The sequence below is a fragment of the Lipophrys pholis genome (genome assembly GCF_963383615.2).
Source record: "Lipophrys pholis genome assembly, chromosome: 7".
Taxonomy (NCBI): domain Eukaryota; kingdom Metazoa; phylum Chordata; class Actinopteri; order Blenniiformes; family Blenniidae; genus Lipophrys; species Lipophrys pholis.
Window position 1 is genome coordinate 21391037 of NC_137638.1, and position 19018 is coordinate 21410054.

Here is a 19018-nt window from a genome sequence, read left to right on the forward strand (position 1 = left end):
CCCAAACGGTCACTCATATGACATGTCTGATGTGGGCCAGCCCCTACCATTCATCCCTTTGTGGTGCCGCCACACTGAGCAGCGTGACAATGAAGTGCAAAGCAGCAGTGGCAAAGAGGGCCAACTATAAGGATGGCCAATCTACTTATGCACCCCAGAGCTGACAGCTTGACATTTCTATTCACCACTCAGAGTGGATGCGAGGGGGTAGTGATGAGAGAAGGGGGAGAGGAGGAAAGAAGAAGAAGAAAAAAAAAAAAAAAAAAAGAAACAAAATGCTGTTTTTCCTTCAATCATCCTGTTGTATCTTGCCCACACAGTTGTTGTGCATTACAAGACGCCACTCACCAAGGTTGTTGGTTTTTGCCTCAGACAGTTAGGCGGAGTAGGGGGTATCGTGGTGGACAGAGATAAAAACGAGGCAGAGAGAGATGGAAGATAAGTGTTGCCTGGTGATGTACCTGTTTGGACACTCTGGGCTCCTCCTCGATGTACTTCTGTTCAATGGGATTCAACGTCCTGAGACCAGCCTTCACCTGGACGACGGAGTAAACACGTGCAGTGTCACAAACAGCAATTGGTGAGCGACTTTAAAAAAAAAAAAAAAAAAAAGAAGACATAATAGAATGCAGATGAAAGACATGGTGCTGATAAATTAGCAAGGGGCTTTAATTTGATTATTTCAAAGGGTGATTCGAATCACTGTATTGTGACACAACATGGCAGCACAAGCATAGAGCGTGCCCCATGTCAGAGGCTAGAGGGAGCGGGAGAGAGAGCTGTAAGATGGCCGCTATAGGACACACACAGCGGTGGTGAATGGGCGAACAAAGGCTGCTGAGAGGGAGTCTTCGATAATTAAAGCTAAAACGAGGACGAGGGACAAGGGACGAGGGATGAGATGGTAGCGAGTGAAGAGAGGGGGGGCAAACAGAATAAAGACAACAGCAGAGTAGAAGGGGGGAATGCTGGAGAGAACAAGAGAGGGATGAGAGTGAGGGAGCAGATAATAAGGGGTGGAGGGGAAAATAAAAAAAAAAAAACCAGGGAGGAGACTCAAAAAAGAAAAAGAAAGACTTACAGCATTAAAAATCACGTCTATTTCGAGAAAGATGACCCCTTTTGTTGGCCCTGTCAGCTCCTTGCTTTTCAAGGCGTAGGCTTTGCGTTCTCCATTTTGGATCTGTGGGAGAGGGACATGACAGGCGTCTGTCTGGCAATACCCGGCTGAATCGGCTCCCCGGGCCACCTTTGAACCCCAGCTGCTGGCGCTGACAGGGAACCCAAAACAACTGTGGCAACTCTGACAAGTACCTGTTCATTACCCACTGCAGCTCGGCTCTGTCAAACAGAAATTAACTATCCTGGGGAATCATACTGGAGAGCAGAGCATGGATACATTAGATATACAACTCTTTCACGGACTATCTATATTTTCTCCAATTGTAACATTCTTGCGTCTTTATTTTTCTCCAAATCACATCATTCCATTTCTCTATCAGTGTCATTTTCCTATCATCTCTCATCCCCTAACTTTCTTTCTTCTCAGCTATCAATCTCTTCTCTTTTTCCCCTCAGTCCCTCTTCCATTTTTTCCTCCTTCCTGTCATCTCTTTCTCTTTGTGAAATAATAACAGTGTCATCAGTGTAGCTGCAAAAATAACCTCTGCTTTTTATATCTTCCGCCGTCTGTTTTTATTCTTTCCTTTTCCACTATGTTCTCTCTATTATTCCCAAGGGACGAGGAAAAGAAACACGCAGAAATCTTCCTTTGACTCACATTTAGTAAAGGAATAGCCACTTTCCCCAGGAAGTCGGCACTTCTGTCTCGGTCCTCGTCGTAAACAGTGACCTCAAGTACGGAGTGGATGTCCTTCACGTTACTGGACCACACACAAAGACAAACACAGATGACATCTACACCGAAATGTGGGCAGCAAAACAATTTTTAAAGCGATCACATCACTAAGGAATTTTTTTTCTTCTTTTTTTTTTGCACATAAAAGACACAGAGATGGTTTAAAACCATGAGATATTTTCAGTGTCTCAACCTTACATCAACGTTTGAAAAGTCTCCACAGACATTTTATATGCACAATGGTACAGCACGAGTTAAAGAGAGGTAAAGTGTGCAGCTCAGACGTATCAGATGTGTCTTTTGAGAACTATGGGCTAGGCTACACAATAGCAGATATTAGGTGTGGAAAGAAGGCGATGAAAAATATATATACGCACAAAAAAACGACTATATTAGGTGGTTCCATTACTAGGACCTCTCAGGGTTTCAGTGTGGAAAATAGATTTGATGAATTATGTCTAGTTAGTCCTGTATTTGTATTTATTGGCACAGTATAACTATACATTTGAAGAAAGAAAACGGAGAAAAATATGAACGTATTTGTATAATATTTTGTCCTTTTTTGAACCCATACACACAAATATACTGGATTTTTGCGAGGTACTATTAATTAAAAGGGTTCATGCCAAATTAACAACAACAAAAAAACCTGTGATTAAATAATCTTATTTCTTAGTACTCAGATTTATCCAGAATATACTTTTAGTAAGTGATGAAGGTTAAGAGGCAAATCTGAATCTATTTTATTAGGAGACTGTTTTATCATCAAACTGCCATTCTAAGCAAACCCGTATTTTCTTCAGTAATGATATCTGTTTAAATGCAGAGAAACATGAGTGTTGCAAAAGCCACTCACAAAGTGAAGACCTTGTTCCATTCTGGATTGAGGTTTTTGTAAACAGTGTGCGTCTGCAGCCGATCGTTACTCAGCTCCACCACGCAGAATGGATCACTCTTACCTGAATGAATAAATAAAAAAAAAGAAAGAAAAAGCATAAAGGATGACCTTCTCAGCAAACAGTCATATAAATATATAAATACAGCTGATACTAGTTTGAAGTTGAAGTTTGATTAGCTTGTTGTTTGAATGCCAGAATCCTGAGTAATTCCAACAGCTTTTGTCTATCGTCCAGACTACACATTATTATGACATATGGCATACAGCATCTTCTCTTTAGATCACATGGTAGCTCCAACACCTGGGTCTTATCACAACTGTAATAATATGAGTCTTTCAATTTTAGCCCCAATGCCATGTATATTATACAACAGCATATCAGTGTAACATGCTGAAAGCCATTTCTATCAGCACCCTGGGAACATGGACAACTAGAAGATAAGCTCCAGGACAACTGTGCCCTGGGCAGTCACGAGGAGGGGGGGGTGGGAGAAAGAAAAGAGAGAGAAGACTTTGAAAAACAGACGGTGCTGAGAACACAGAGGTCGATATGGCTCTGAAGGCCAGAGAACTTCTGAGGAGAAGATAAAGACGGCCGAGCACGGGGTGTGAGAAATGTGGCCGCTCTATGATTTCAGATTGCAAAGCGAGCAGTGGGATATTCGCGCCATCGACGGAAGGAAAAACACAACATCAGAATAAAAAAGCCAAAAGGATGACAGTAAATGTATTTATTTAATCCTTATTATTTCAGAGTGTTTTTCTCTATGTACAATAATATGATTAAATAAATATTGTGTGACGTTTTAAAAGCCCTGCTTTTTCTTAATTAGTATCCCATCCTCCTATCTATCTATCTATCTATATGTATATAAAAAATCTTTCACTATTTAATGGATTTTTTATGTGGCTGTATGTTCTCCATTATTATTTATATTTTATATATATAGACTTTTATATATATAGACTTATAAAAATATATATATAAAAGTCTATATATATATAAAATATAAATAATAATGAAGAACACACAGCCACATAAAAAATCCATTAAATAGTGAAAGATTTAATTTCTTTATTTTTTTTAAGTAGGAAAAGAAATGTTAAAAACATGGTTTTAGCCACACAGTTGAAAATCCTATTCATCAATGCTAATTAATTCCGGCATAACTTTTAATTCAGGATTTACTACAGTTATGTAACAATGTAGGGAGGGACGAAGAGGGAAAAAAAAAATCATAATCACAGAGTTATCTCTTTCTCCTGAGAATAGTGTACTGTACTACGATAATGAAAACCAGTAATGTCCTATATAATTCTCTATTTGTTTACCAACATCTCACATTTCAGATTCTTTTCCGGCATCAAGGCGTGAGACCAGCGCTCCACGCCTGCCGGCCCAACTCTCTTCAATTTGCCTCCAGATGAACAAAAAAAACCAAAACAACAACAACAAAACTCTTAATTCAGGCTTTGATCATTATGTTTTTATTAAACTGCCGGGAGTCATTGCGCTGCTGGTTTAAACTCATCAATGCTTGAAAAGGCTGGGTCAGGACGTAGGAAAGAAAATCCATCCCACACCAAATTTTCTCAGAAAATATTGAAAAATATTGAAATACAATTAAAGCAGCAATGCTGCATAATAAGACTTGATAAAGTTAAGATTGAGTTCAAAGCTCCTAATAGCATGGATCCATCTGTGTAAGTGCCATTGATTGGTGTGATTTTCTTCAAATGTTGTGACAAGGGCAGGACATTTAGTGGGTGTGCAAAGTAAATGTCACTGTGATCAATGCTGAGGCGTAGGTGTTACCTTTTCATATCTGTTTGTGGCACTCTATCGATGTGGAGTGTTTCAAGTGGATATTGACAGCTATGACTTCTATGACACAAAACAACATACAATAGAATAGACACAAGTAACGGAACTCGAGGGCTGATTTCTGAATGCAGCTTGCTTTCCACTTTATTACCAATAGTAACTGTCTGGAAATTAGATACCCCATCAAATTACCTTTATTTCCTTTTTTTTTTTTTTTTTAACTTTAGTGACGTAGAACAGATAATACTAAAAATAATAATCCACTTAAAACAACTATTTGCAACATTTTTCAAGTACTAATTTCACAGTGAAATGTCAAGAATTTATCGTCCTCCTTAATCATCCTGAAACTCCCGTATCATCGACAATAATAATGTTGCCCCCACAAATCACTTCTGATTCAATTTTAATGCAATCACGCAAATTAGGAGATGGAAATAATTTCTGTGAAACCGCGTTCCTGCCCCCCGCTTTCTCCCTAATATTCAGTTTTTAATGACATGGCAGGCGGCGTTGCCGCTGAGAGCCAGTTGTTATTGGTGATGAACTTTCACCTTATTGGCCACCAGCACCAGAGGCGGCTGTCTTAAACAATTACACGCTTAGATTTGAGCGCCACTCCGTGATGGTCCAGGTAATGTCCAAACGTAGACCCACCTCCCTTCCCCTGTGGGTCCCATCTCTGTGGCAATGGCAACGGGTTTGCAGTGAGGAGCGGGCTCAAATTAATTTTTAGAGCGCTCCGAGATAAGTGCAGTCCATGAATACAGTAAAGACACGAGGGCGCAAACTGTAATTTCCTCAAAGACAGCTTGAAGAGTTGAGGTTGGAGAGGGAGCAACCGCACTGCATTGTCACAATAATTATGATGCCGACTTTATAATGTGAATATGTGGCGTTTCTGCTATGTTCTCAGTCATTTTGCAGGCTTTTGAAAACTGGCTACATCATGTAATATTGCAGAATATCTACATTATTGAGTAGCAAGTAAAAACACACTATTTAAAGTTTTTTGGGGGGGGGTTCCGTCACTGAGTTGCACATGGTGTGTGTGTGTGTGTGTGTGTGTGAGACCATTGAAATGTTCTAACAGTATAGCATCCACTCAGAGGGACAAGAGCTGGCAGACAAAAAGGATTGTTGGTTTTAGAGACTATTTTCAGTTATCCTACTTGGGCTGGAGTGGAGCTACTCCACAAAAACACTCCAATTAGAGAGAGAGAGAGAGAGAGAGAGAGAGAGAGAGAGAGAGAGAGAGAGAGAGAGAGAGAGAGAGAGAGAGAGAGAGTGAGAGAGAGAGAGAGGAGCACAGGACAGGCAGTCTGAATGGGAGAGAGATGGTGAACTCTTTTTTTTTCTCTCTGACCTCCTCCCTCTCTCTCTCCCGGTCTCTGCCGTCTGTTTGTCTGTCCTTCTGTTTCTCTCTCACCTTGTTCCTGACCCTCTCTTGGTCTGGGTTGTTAAAATAGGGTGTTCATGTGGTGAGGGCCCTTATGTAGCCCTTACAGAGCTATTGTTTCTGCCAGTGACACACACACACACACACACACACACACACACACACACACACACACACACACACACACACACACACACACAGTCTGACTAACAACAGGAATAAGCCATCGAGTAACAGCCCCCTGCGCCTGTCTTTTATCAATATCAGTTCACTTACTCTCCTCATGTAAGTCCGGCTGAGGAGGGAAACAAAGAGAACATATTTCCTTTCATTTTTCATGATTGTAAGAATTTAAATAAAGTTTCACATCAATGTGTCTGAATATAAGACGTCTTTGCCTTTAAGTAAAAAAAAAAAAAAAGCTGTGAAAGTAAGCCCACATGTGAAACCAAAGAAGATATTTTTTATTTTATTTTTTTTATGGATACATAAAGTTAAGTGGAAAAAACATTTCTCCTGTGAATGCAAATGTTGACATTTGAAGTTAAAAGTTATTCTTTGTGGGTCTAATTAAAAACTGCCTCATGTCATGATGTCACAAATGGTGCAACAAAGTAGGAAATGAAAGCAGGTTGGGGTTTTCTTTAACCAGTCTTCACACAACCATGCACTTTTGCTATGAAGAGTCACCACCATTGAGGCACTTCTGAATTCAAACATGTTTCCAATTCAAACCAGTGGAGACAAACAGCTAACACATTTCTTTAGAAGAATCCATAAAGCTGGGGGCTGAATGATGATCTCTACAACAGAGTCACAGTGCAAATGTCTGCTCCGAGTGAAATACAAGAACCGGAGAGCCATTAGGTTTACAGTGTGACTGCTCCGGTCGCTCCCCGCAATAACCCAAATCAACCAGCCCCACTCTGTATTTGCTAATGGGACTGTGGATGTTTCAAATGGAGAACAACTCCAGACTGTCCCCCCCCCCCCCCCCCCACACACACACACACACACACACTTCCGTTCTCTCTTCACCAGATAATACAGAGTGAAAAACTAGGCCTGTCACTGTAGGCCTAATTAAAAGTAAGAATTAATGGAGAATGGAGGATTCAGAGAGAGCAAGCAGAGAAAGCGCAGGAGGAGGAGGAGGGGAGAGATTTGTTGGTTCAAATTTGTACTTTTTCTCTATTATTCAAATGAGCAGTCTGCATCTTTTCTAAAAATGCAGAGACAAATTTAGCATCCTGCACAAAGTAGACTTTAACTCTCTCTGAGGATTCTCCACGAGGATCATCCCTTAAAACCAAAATTACCCTCTGACTTCATCTTCTGCAAGATTTATGGCGGATAGCTGGTGGCGGAATATGTGCCACAGAAAATTTTTCAACGTCTGGATGAAAACACTCAGCAAAAGTTCTTTAAAGCATAAAAATGTTCTTGTTAGTTTCACACTAGACTGTCGCCGATCAGATGAATGTGTAGTGTTCTGTGTCTGATAAACGGGCAAATTGGATATAGCATCAGCACAAATCCAGGCGCGAGATCGCTCTTCCGATCCTCTTGGGTGGACTTTAGGTCATTGTCTTACCTGTGACATCTGCAGCCCATGAGGCCCTCAGCCCTGATGACCTTAACCTGCACCACGCCAACATCTTTCAGGTTGTGCAGCGACCTCCAAAGGCTCTGAAACATCACAGCGACAGGGTGAAAGGACAAAGAGGACAGCAAATTAGCACTGAAGCAAAAGGCAGGTCAATAGCCTGACATTTCATTAAAGGAGGAAAGGGTAGAATATGTCCTTTACTGATCTTCATTTGAAAATGTGGAGTTGGCATTTACAGTCAAGCCTAACATGGAACAAATGGCTGAATTTAATTCTGCAATACAGCGGCACTTGGCTCTCTGAAATGCTTCATATTCTTGACTTTGTGCTTTTTACATGAAAATCAACTGGAAAGAAATATCAGATTTGAAGAAATGTTATTTACAAACAAATATTGGCAATTAGAAGTGAATCCATGATCATGAAACGTTAGACTAAAAGCACCATAGAAAATAGTAAACCTGAAATCAACATCATCAAGAAGACCTATGTACATTTATTCTTAAAAATATGAATAAATTAAGTCTAAACTGTGCTTTGGTGAAAAGTTGTTTTGCTACAATTAAATAGACATATCATGGTTAGTAAACAAAGTCAGGTCAAACATGTCTGGCAGTAACAGCATAGTTAAGAAGGAAACATAAAATGACCTGCAGAGAAGTCATAGATCCCTGTGATTGTCTCCAATGAGAGCTGCTATACTGCACGTTCAAGGTTTCAATAGCCAGAAAATACAGGATTGTGTACTAGCCAGGCTGAAAATCTGATGAATGGAGAAGAATCCTGTGGAGATCAACGCGTTGGCCATGAGACACAAACTCACCAGCAAGCACACTCGCACGATCATAAAGTCATGCTTTTGTTCGCACCCAAATACTCAGGTATAAACACATGCACAGAAAACCTATACTGAAGCCAAATTGAGTAGCTTGTCGGTGTGTCTTAAAAGCAGAGAGGAAATGCACTTCACTTCACTTCACTTCAATTTCTCTCTCTCTCTCTCTCTCTCATCTCTCTCTCCTTCTCTCCTCTCTCTCTCTGGCAATAACCCCTTCCATCCCCACAGGAGTAATTATAATTTAAATTGCAGAGTCAGGGCCAGGCTACAGACTTAATTCATTATTACCAACTCTGTCAGACTCTGCCTGTTTCCAGCGATATCATTGTCCAAAAGCTCTCTAAAGGAGATGAGAGGGTAGAGTGTGTGAAAGAAAGAGAGGGAACGAGAGGGAACGAGAGAGAGAGAGAGAGGAGAGAGAGAGAGAGAGAGACGAGAGAGAGAGAGAGAGAGAGAGAGAGAGAGATGAGAGAGAGAGAGAGAGAGAGAGAGAGAGAGAGAGGGACTGTCGATTTAAAGGCTCGATTGGTCTGGAGATACCACTGCTTGTTGTGATTATTGGGGAACAGCCAGGGAAAGAGACAGAGGGAGAAAAAGGGTAAGAAAGGGGGCATGAGTGAGGCAACAGGGGAAAGATGAGGGCAAAATTAATGGGGGACTGGTTAATGTGTTGGAGTTCAAATAGCAGAACATTGCATGATGTAAAAAGAAATCCAGCTGCAGGGCTGCAGATCAAACATCAATACTATGAACTTGAATCTTGAATTGTTATTGAATAAACCAAAGCCTATTCACATCTCCTGAATTCTATCAAGTTATTTTTTAACTCCATATTAATTATTATTTGTTTTGTTTATCTATCTGTTTGTCATTTGGTGAAATACAAACTTAATTTCAGTGAATAACTGCTCATGAATATAAATATTTCCTCTCTCTAGCTTGTGGTTGGATGCTTACCATTTGAAAAGTTTCCACACCCATGCTTTTCATAATAATATAAAAAAAACAAAACAATTGCATTCAGAAATGAAATAAAATTACTTCCTAAATGTATGGATATAGCAATTTTGTGCACCCCCTCAACCACTTAATGTCTCTTTATCCCTTCCTCCCACCATATAGGCTCCCTAAGGGAACAGTTAGAGTTCAGCCTCAATCCATGACTGGTAGAGAGAGCCCACCCATCCTCCACAAGGATTCAAATTCTCATCAGAAAGATAGACAGTGGTGGATGGACTGGACAGACAGGTAGAGAAAAAGGGAGATGAAAAGAGGCCAAGAACTGCAACCACCCAACCCCCCCCCCCCCCCCCCCCCCCCCCCATTTATGTCTGAACAAACCCCCCCATAAACATGAAGGTGGAGTGACGGGGATAAGGAGGAGATGAAAAAAGGAGACGGACAGAAGCGAAAAGAGAAATATGGAAGGATAGAGTTGGCTTTCATAAGACAAACTCCGGTCTTGTCTATGACTGACATCTTGTCACTGTGACGTCTCCTTCCCGTCCCTGTCACATTCCACCACCACATAAACACACAAATGAATCAGCGCAGAGGCTTCTGACTCACTGTCATCTATGCAGCATGTCACCTTTCATCGCCACTGCATAACATTTCACACACACACACACACACACACACACACACACACACACACACACACACACACACACACACACACACACACACACACACACACACACACACACACACACACACACACACACACACACACACACACACACACACACACACACACACACACACACACACACACACAGCCCAGTAATTCTTCAGTAAGGGCAATGTTGGATCAGATGCTCAAAAACAAACCAAATGGCAACAACATCCTTGCTCTACTTCAATTCTAACTCCTGTTTGTCAACTTGGGACTGCTGTCTGTCAAGATTTCCTGTCATGATTGCTTTCTGAACGACCCACACTACAGAGCAGCACCCACTTCCTGTCCATATTTTTGTGCTCCGGCTTCACCTCAGAGCAGTGCACCAGAGTGGGTGGGAGAGGTACTGCAGGTGTGTGTGACTGTGCGCAGTACAACACACGGGGGTGGTTGGTGAAGTGCCACCACTTCAGCGGAGGTCACCACGTCCTCCTTCTCTCATCCACCCATCTCGTGGCCACCTCAGGCCCATTAAGAGCCATTAGTGTGTGTGCTCCTTTGCCATCATAATGCATAAATCTCTTTCTCTCCTTTTCCCTCTCTTCCCCCCGTCCCCTCTCTACTTCTGGGAAACAGTAATTAGGGATGAAGGAAAGGTTACAGCGAGCAATAGAACATCTAAGGCAGTTGTGAGTGAGTGTATTGCACCATGTTGCATATACTTCTGCTGTAAGGTGCATTCAAAGTAGCTCGTGGGGGCAAATCTTGTACACTCACCAACACGTATACATGCGGTAAAATATGTACACAGAGGCCTGATGCATACATGTGCGCGCGCACACACACACACACACACACACACACACACACACACACACACACACACACACACACACACACACACACACACACACACACACACACACACACACACACACACACACACACACACACACACACACACACACACACACACACACACACAGAAAGTCATCACAATGCAGAGCAGCTCGAATGAGGCACACATTAATGAGCTCGGTGCGAGCAGATCCCAGCACTCAGGTGTCTGTTATCGGTTTTCATCAATTGCTACAGATTGAAATGGGGGAAAAAACACCTGCCAAATTCTGCAGTGACCTCACTGTGACCATTTGAGGTGTGGTTTATGTAAAGCTTGTACGCTTGTATGCAAAGGGCATTTGTAGGACTGAAAATAAAATTTATCTAAAATGAAGACTGGATGGTTTTGTTCGAAAGTTAGTTCTTTAAAGTTGGCTGAACATGCATGTATACATGCAAAATCTTCATTCTGTCTTGCTATATTGCACCAAAAGTAATCTTGTGACTGCTTAAAGTGGACCCAAGATCAGACAGTAATAGTCTCCTCTGCATTTATGTCCTCTATGCAGGTATCTGCTCTCTGGAGCCGTGATAAATTATATTCTTTCACCTACTCCTACCACTTTATTAGATAGCAAACACTGATTGATGCCATTTTTGCATGTATGTGTGTACTTGTTTTGGTGAATGCTTCAGACGACCTTGTCCTGGACTGCTGATTTTTAAGCTGATAATACCAGTAAATGTGCCTACACATCCACCTACACATGACCATGCGGAGCAGATTAGCAGGCTTTGAACAGCACTGTTATGTATTTGTGCTGGCACTTGGTCATACTAGTGCTTTTGATAAGGTACATCTGCATTAAATTCTCCTACTGAAAGACTGCCAGTCTAGGGTAAAGGGAATATGTTAATAGGTACGGACCATTCAAGTCGTCAAATCGACCTCACTGTGCCCCTCCATCTGCAAACCCCCACCTTTCTCCCCCCTCTATCTCTCCATCCCTTCATCTAACAGGAGGGCCAAAGCAGCGGCAGACAAAGAATCGAGGTTGCTGAGAGAGTGGGACAGAAATGGGGACTGCGGGCGAGAGAAGGAGGCAGGAAAAGAGGTAGGTGAAGGAAGTAAAATGTGTCGCCTTCAGTCGAGCAGAAAAACGGGGTCTGCACAAGTTGTGAGAGAGGTGAAATAGCTTTTTCTTTTCATTTTACACGCCTTCCCTTCCCAGTGCAACCCTCACCCTGTACCTCTCGCCCCCTATTACACACATTCACTCAAACACACAAACACACACACACACACACTCGCTCAGTGTCTCCGCCCTCGTTTTGTGACAGTCAGGAGAGGCACAGCGTATTTGTGCCTCAGTCCTAGAGCTCCCCCCTCTGATTTCGGTCCGTTTCTGCAGCACGAAGCAAAGCGGTCGACCTCCTGTGGCTAGCCAATAAGCACCGCTATAGTTATGTAGGTCGTGCCACCGATGTTCGGCCACCAGAGCTTATGCACACATTAAAACACTCAAACACCCACCAGCTGAGAAGTACCATTGCAGTGAAATATTCTATAATCTCACAAACACACACAGCCCTTGTTGTATACTAGTCAAAGACACATATAAGATACGGTTACTAACAGAAACAGATAAAACCAAATGGACCCATAAAGGCATAGGCAACAGCAACACCTCAGGGGGGTTTAATGGAGTAAGTGACTAAACAAACAGATTGTGTTTAGTTCGTTTCTTTTTCGAAGATTCAAATTAAAATGAAGAAAACATACATCTAGAAGCCATGACTCCTGAATTGAGTTACAATACTTCCCAATGCATAGGGAAAAAAAAGTCCCACATGAAGACTATCCGTGTATCAAATCTATTGAAGTGTATGAGAGTGTCTTGGTAAAAGGAGAGAGAACAACAGGGTGTGAAGGGTTAACTCAGTTAAGACAAAGACATGAAAACACTGTGACAAGTGAAGGGCCTCTGGAGCAGATGGGGCATTCGGGCTCGCTTTTCTCTCTCTTATACTCATTCGACATCAAGCAAACTTAATGACAGCTGATGAATAAGCTGGAGGATTTTGCATTCAAGTAGCCAAGGCCAAATGATTTCATCATAAATGTAAACAGCCACAAAGCAACTCTGAGTTGTAACCGCAAAATACTGCTTGTGGTAAGGATCATGACATTTATTCCTAAACAACTAAAAAAACAAAACAAAAATAAAATGTTGTTTTTTTTGTGAACTCTTGATCTTGAGTGCATCTTCAACTCCTGCAGCCTCTCTTTCAAACCATAACTGCAAATTTCACCCCGTCAATTTGCAAAACTAGGAATTTATGAATGTCTGTTTAGTCACTGATAAAAAAGGCAAACACCCCTTTTCACAAGACTCATTCATGAAAAACACACCAATCGAGATGCTGATCCCAGCTGGCCATGAGTGAAAGGGAAAAGAATGAACCGTTAACCATGTTTTCATGAAGAGTCCATCCACCACGTTCCTCTGGTTTCCGAGAGCCTGTGCTGCCATTATGCAGATCTCAACAGTGGAGTAATATCTGTCCCTCAGCTCAGGGTCACTGAACGCTGTCCACAGGGAAGAACCAGACCCATCAAAATCAGGTAATATGAAATATGTTGAAAAGACAGTCACAACTAACTTGCATACATGCCAAGGTTAAATTTTCATCCGTAGTGATTTTTTTTTCTGTGTTTACCTCAAGACCCATGAAGGCAGTGACAGGCTCCAGCCCTCATTATCCTACCTGATAAAGCAAGTGACGGCTAGATGGATGGATGGGGGATGATAGTGTGGTTAAGATCACAGGATTTTTGCATTGTAATGAGCTCTTTATGAAACGTTTCAGTTAGATTAAAGTGTTTAAAGTTTTGTTTTTGTTTTTTACACAATATAATATTAAACTCAAAACAAGGATGACTATCCATTATAAAAAATACTCACATATCTCTGCGTGATCTGGCGCCTCTCATGCGGGTCATCCAGCATGTTGACCGACAGGTCTGAGATAGAAACGGCAGCGGAGGCAGTGAGCGTAACCAACAGAACCAGCACACCTTCACCTTCATCTAGTGGCACCTCCAACTTGTGTGTGTGCTCTTTGCTAAGAAGCGACAGGTCAATGGTACACCTACAATGAAGATTTAACAGTGAAAGAGAATAACATAAAGAACAGTGGCTTTTGTGGACTGACACGTGCAGGCAAATTTCTAATCCATACAGAATGTCTGCAAAATGAACAACTAACGTAATACAGACTTTTGACTTCCTTTTAAAGTATTTACTTTTTTGTTTTGTCTCGTCATAAATATTTCAATATCCAAGAATACACTGTTCTGCACACACATAGTAATTAATACAGTCTAACAACATTGCCCATACCACATGTCGTTTATACTCAACTGGACGTAACTGGGCCAAAGCCAGAACAGTTAATACCTTTTAGTAGGCACTTGAGAGCATCTTAGCTTGAATAAATTGATTTTCTGGCAGGTTCTTGATATATCTAAGCTTGATATTGAGGCAGGCCAATGGTAATTACTGGACCTAGGTCAAACAGTTCAAACACCGGTGTTTAAATTTCCTCGGGATTGCTAGATTATGAAAAAAAACCTCTGCTGGAACATGAATGAATCCAGACAAAGTTGCAAACATATTAGTTTTAGAGCAAATATGAGCATGTTATAGCTTTTTTTAAGGAATAACAGCCCTGTTTTAATAAGCCTGTGAAGTCAACGCTATCGATAATTGTGGTTGGCTACAATTACTAATGTTGTAGACTGGTAAAAATCACTGTACCTCCCCATGAAGTCATCCTTTTTGACAGCATCTTTGTCCCAGACTGTGAGGTCCACGTAGCCTCCCTGCTCATCATATAAGTGAAAATCAAACTGTTCTCTCCATTGGGGATTCAAGGTCTTAGGAATCGTCTGGATAAATCAGAAAAGCCAATATATGCATCTTAGTTGTTTGTGTGAGGCAAGTGTGTGTTGTATAATGAACAAATTCATGTGCATCTTACAAGTGAAATTTTCAAATTCATTACACATTAACTGAAACAATTCAAGCTGTTTTGTGTTCTTCTGTATGAATTGAGTGTATAAGACATGCAAGTCCAATACAGTAAATCAAACATTTATATGATGTCATTTTTCAATCAATTAAGAATGCTTTGAATTTTTCTAAAGTGATACATCTTTAAATATTTAATAATCATACTGAGATGCACCTAATAATGGTTTAGAAAAGAAGGTTGCTTTATATGATGTCAAAACCAAAGAATATTTCCATAATGTGGGACTTCAAGTATTAACTGTTGGTTTACTGTCAGGACAAGAACTGAGAAGAACAACAATAGACGGTCCGCAAACACATGCGAATACATACATGTGAAACGAAAAGTTTTGGTTGGTGCTCTCTCAAGAAAAATTAAAATAATGAATTAAATTCATTGTAAATCAGAGCAGTTAAATGGAAAAGGTCACAAGCTGAATGTTCATGATCACTTTTACTGTTAATCTGATTGAATTCATTCTGATTGACATTCATTCTGATTGATTTCTAATGATATGGAAGTGTTTACGTGTCCATTTTGAGACAAAGAAAAGCTCTGTGTGGTCATGATGTGGCTTAAAAAAGAAGAAGAATTGAACAGGTGGGTGTATACCTTGCTCTTGTACTTTTGGTGACCCATCCGGAATTTGACATAAGGGTCGCTGAGTCCGTTGTCATCCATTGGCTGCAGGCCGCGACCCTCTATCAGGCTGATGCTGACTATACCCCGCCACAGCTGGGATTTTCGGTGCACATCTGACAGTCGCATGCTCTGGTACTGCAGCAGGCGGACAAACAACCACACACACACACACATCCAATAAAACATTTACACAAATATTTGTACATATGCAGGCAAGTACACAAACACCCACTGAATAAACACAAAGACAGTATGCATTAATTAATTGAGAGGAAAAGAAGGCTTGTTTACACTTCACACATTGTCTACCAGAACAAAAAGAAAAAAGAAAAACCATGGGGCATTTAGACAACACAGATAAGAGCAGGCAAAATACCCACAACACCAAATATACACAAAATGATTTTTACTGAGTTTACACTTGCTTTCAGATGACATGCCAGAAATATTCAAAAGGATCACCAAGTGAAACGTAAACAAAAATAATACAAAACTTCTTGGAAACATCAAAACTGATATGTCTTCCACCTTGGTGCAAAAACACCAAGCACGATAGAGTTAAATGCAATTCTTTATAGATTGGCAGAGAATTGTGTCTCATTCTACACCAGTCTGTTTTTATATACAACTTCCAGATATTATGAAAGTAAACAAATACAAAGGAGAGAAGTATTTTATCTTTGAAACCGGCTACCATTGAGACACGCTTGCAGTGTGCCTCTGTACATTTTCTCCAGTCCATCTGGTTCCGCCATAGATTTGACAGCTCTGCAAATTCAGACTGATCACTCTTTGTGTGTTTTTGGACCTTTTAATTTTTTTTCCTCAGCAATTTTTCAGCACTTAAAGGCCTATTTAACCTCTCTTTGAATCATGTCAGTATCCTTCACTAAAACAAAGAGTAGGGTATTTATTTGTCAAACAAATACACGTCCTCCTCCTCTCGCTCAGCCTTCCTCTCTGCTCCTTCCTCGTTAGGGGAAATTGATTAGCATACTTTTTGTTTTGCGGGTGAATTTCATTAAACTCTGAACAAACCCTGCCTCGCAAGCGCAGGCCTTTGATCTGGAGATGGAGCCTCTTAATTTCCATTCTCCAGACATTAAACAATGCGAATAGCTCCCCGCAATAAAGAAAACCTCCCATACAGCAACTCCCACCTCTTTCATTTCTCCTGTCTACTTGCTACCAACACACTGTATGCTAATGATGAGAGGTCAGCGTTATGTCCTACTGGAGCAAAAAAAAACGTTTTTTTCCTCGTTTCCTTGCTTTAGTTGCTGTATATTTCTGCTTGCAGACAACCATGGGCTATTTGGATTGAGGATTCTTATTCCACTGTGAGAGCACAGCAGGATAGAAATCACACACAAAGATACTCAGAGGCTTAAAGTCTTATAAGACTCACGGGGAGAGTTTAAGAACTAATACTGCCTTGCACGTGGTTCAACTTTTGTCTGCTCTTTGGAAGAAGAAAAACATCTGAAGTGTCAAAATAAGCATTTTGCCCAGTGGCAAAGTTAGGGAGACCCGCATTTAACATGCTGCTGATTCCCAATTATCATTTGGAAATACTTCCAAAAGTTTGCATGTTCTATACCGGGTTGAACAGCCATATATGCTTCATTAAAAAGGGGAGTGGTGGCGTAAAAATAACCATCTCCTGAATGCAGTAGAGCACAGAGGCAGGGAGGCACTCTGGAGCAGTGCCTTTTTTGGTCGGGTAGCACAGTAACTAGTTAGTTAGTGTTTGAGCTAATTCCCGAGTCACAGGCGGGGTGGCCCAGTTTGGAGGCTTCAAAGGCTTGGTTCGGGGAGGCACGATACAGCAGGACGTCTGCCCAGCTCCAACCAAGCACACTTCAAATGTGTATGTCTCTCTGTGGAGATCAAACTTTTCACTGTTAGTCGGGGAAAAAATTCTGTGCCCCTAGGTGTGATTCACAGTTTGACTATAGTAAAACAGAGCTTCCAGATACAGCCTGTATCCTGTTCAGTGACAGGATGCCTGAGCACAAGAGAAACCTGAGCAAACCAGGCTGTGAATATACCCAATTTCAGGCGCACATTTGTTCCTAATACTAATTCTGCTGTATTTGGCTGAAAAACAAAGTGTGTGCTTCATGCATGAGCCAGTAGGAAGAAGCAAACCTCGAACAGCATGCGTTCTGTTTAACCCGACAGCCAGCAACAATCCCAACAAATCAAATGAAAACATAGCAGTCTCTTGTGTGCAGCAGGATGGAAACTCAAATAAGATGAAAATCATAGATTGGGACTTGATTTGAAGGGATCTAGGAGTGCTAAAATCAACAAACTTTCTGTTTAAATACTGATTTTACAGCACTCCTTCAAAACCCTTCAATACAAATAAGAGACTTTATTTTCTCTCACAACAGCTGCAATACACCATACAGAAGGAATGGCAAGGAAGCAGAAACAGCTCAGGTTTGGAGCAAAAGATCAGAATAACTTAGGCTACGTTCACATGGCAGGCAAACGTGTCCAGAATCTGACCTCTTTGTGCATATGTGACCCAGGCTGATTTTTCTAAGGCGGGCTGAATAGCACTAATAATTTGTTTTTCAAATCTGTTCAAATCTGACCGCTGTTGTACATGGTCATTACTGGGATACATGGGCTATGTGATATCTTTTAGAGCCCCTCAGTCTAAATGGTTGTGACTCATTTCATCCAATCTTTACATCATATAAGCGAGACCAGCATCAGAATTTTGTGTCGGAGGAGGAGGAAAGACATGACAAGATTTTCGTCTGTCTTCTATATTGCTTTATCCACGTCAGAGTCAGGGGGCACTGGAGTTAATGGCACCACGATGCCAACTCAAATGCATGGTACTGGACGTTGGGAGAAAACCAGTGTACCAAGTGAAACCCCACACATTCACAGTGCCAAATCTGTGTTGTTGTTTTTTTCATTTTTGTGGTTTTTTTTTAAATCATGTGATCATGCAAAATTAAGCAAGAAGACCTGCAGTGTGAACGCAGCCTTTGACACTTAAACATGCAGCATTTTTTAATTATTGTTGAAAATATAGTTGCCGTTATTATTACATCAAACTGTGAGCCATAGTATTGTCCACATTATGATGTATTAATGAGCCATATAGACCTTCTCTCATATGAAGGAAATGCACAGTTCTAACAGTAATGACTTACTGTCATTCTTGATATTTGATATTTATAGAAACTGTGACATGTCAGAAAGAATTTTCTGCACAATCAGCTGAATTCGAAACTTTACATCCCTTCAGATGGGGGAAAAAAAACTGGTGGTATATTGCAGGTTGTGGAAAAATAAGTTGGTGATGATAATTAAAGAGCATTAAAAAGGAAAAGGCCAATACCACTGAGAAAAGGAGAAAGGGAAGAAGGAAGGGAAAGTGCCAGG

General features: G+C 41.0%; 1 protein-coding gene across 1 annotated transcript in view; it reads right to left on the minus strand.

The window, feature by feature from the left end:
• mctp1a (multiple C2 domains, transmembrane 1a) overlaps positions 1 to 19018 on the minus strand; it is a gene marked incomplete at its 3' end in the record, with an annotated part of 134251 nt that overhangs the window by 45023 nt on the left and 70210 nt on the right. The window contains 9 exon segments of the mRNA XM_080468269.1: positions 462 to 536; positions 1082 to 1183; positions 1781 to 1883; positions 2715 to 2817; positions 7575 to 7590; positions 7592 to 7669; positions 13855 to 14041; positions 14710 to 14840; positions 15578 to 15742. Coding sequence (XP_080324395.1) covers positions 462 to 536; positions 1082 to 1183; positions 1781 to 1883; positions 2715 to 2817; positions 7575 to 7590; positions 7592 to 7669; positions 13855 to 14041; positions 14710 to 14840; positions 15578 to 15742 — 960 coding nt within the window.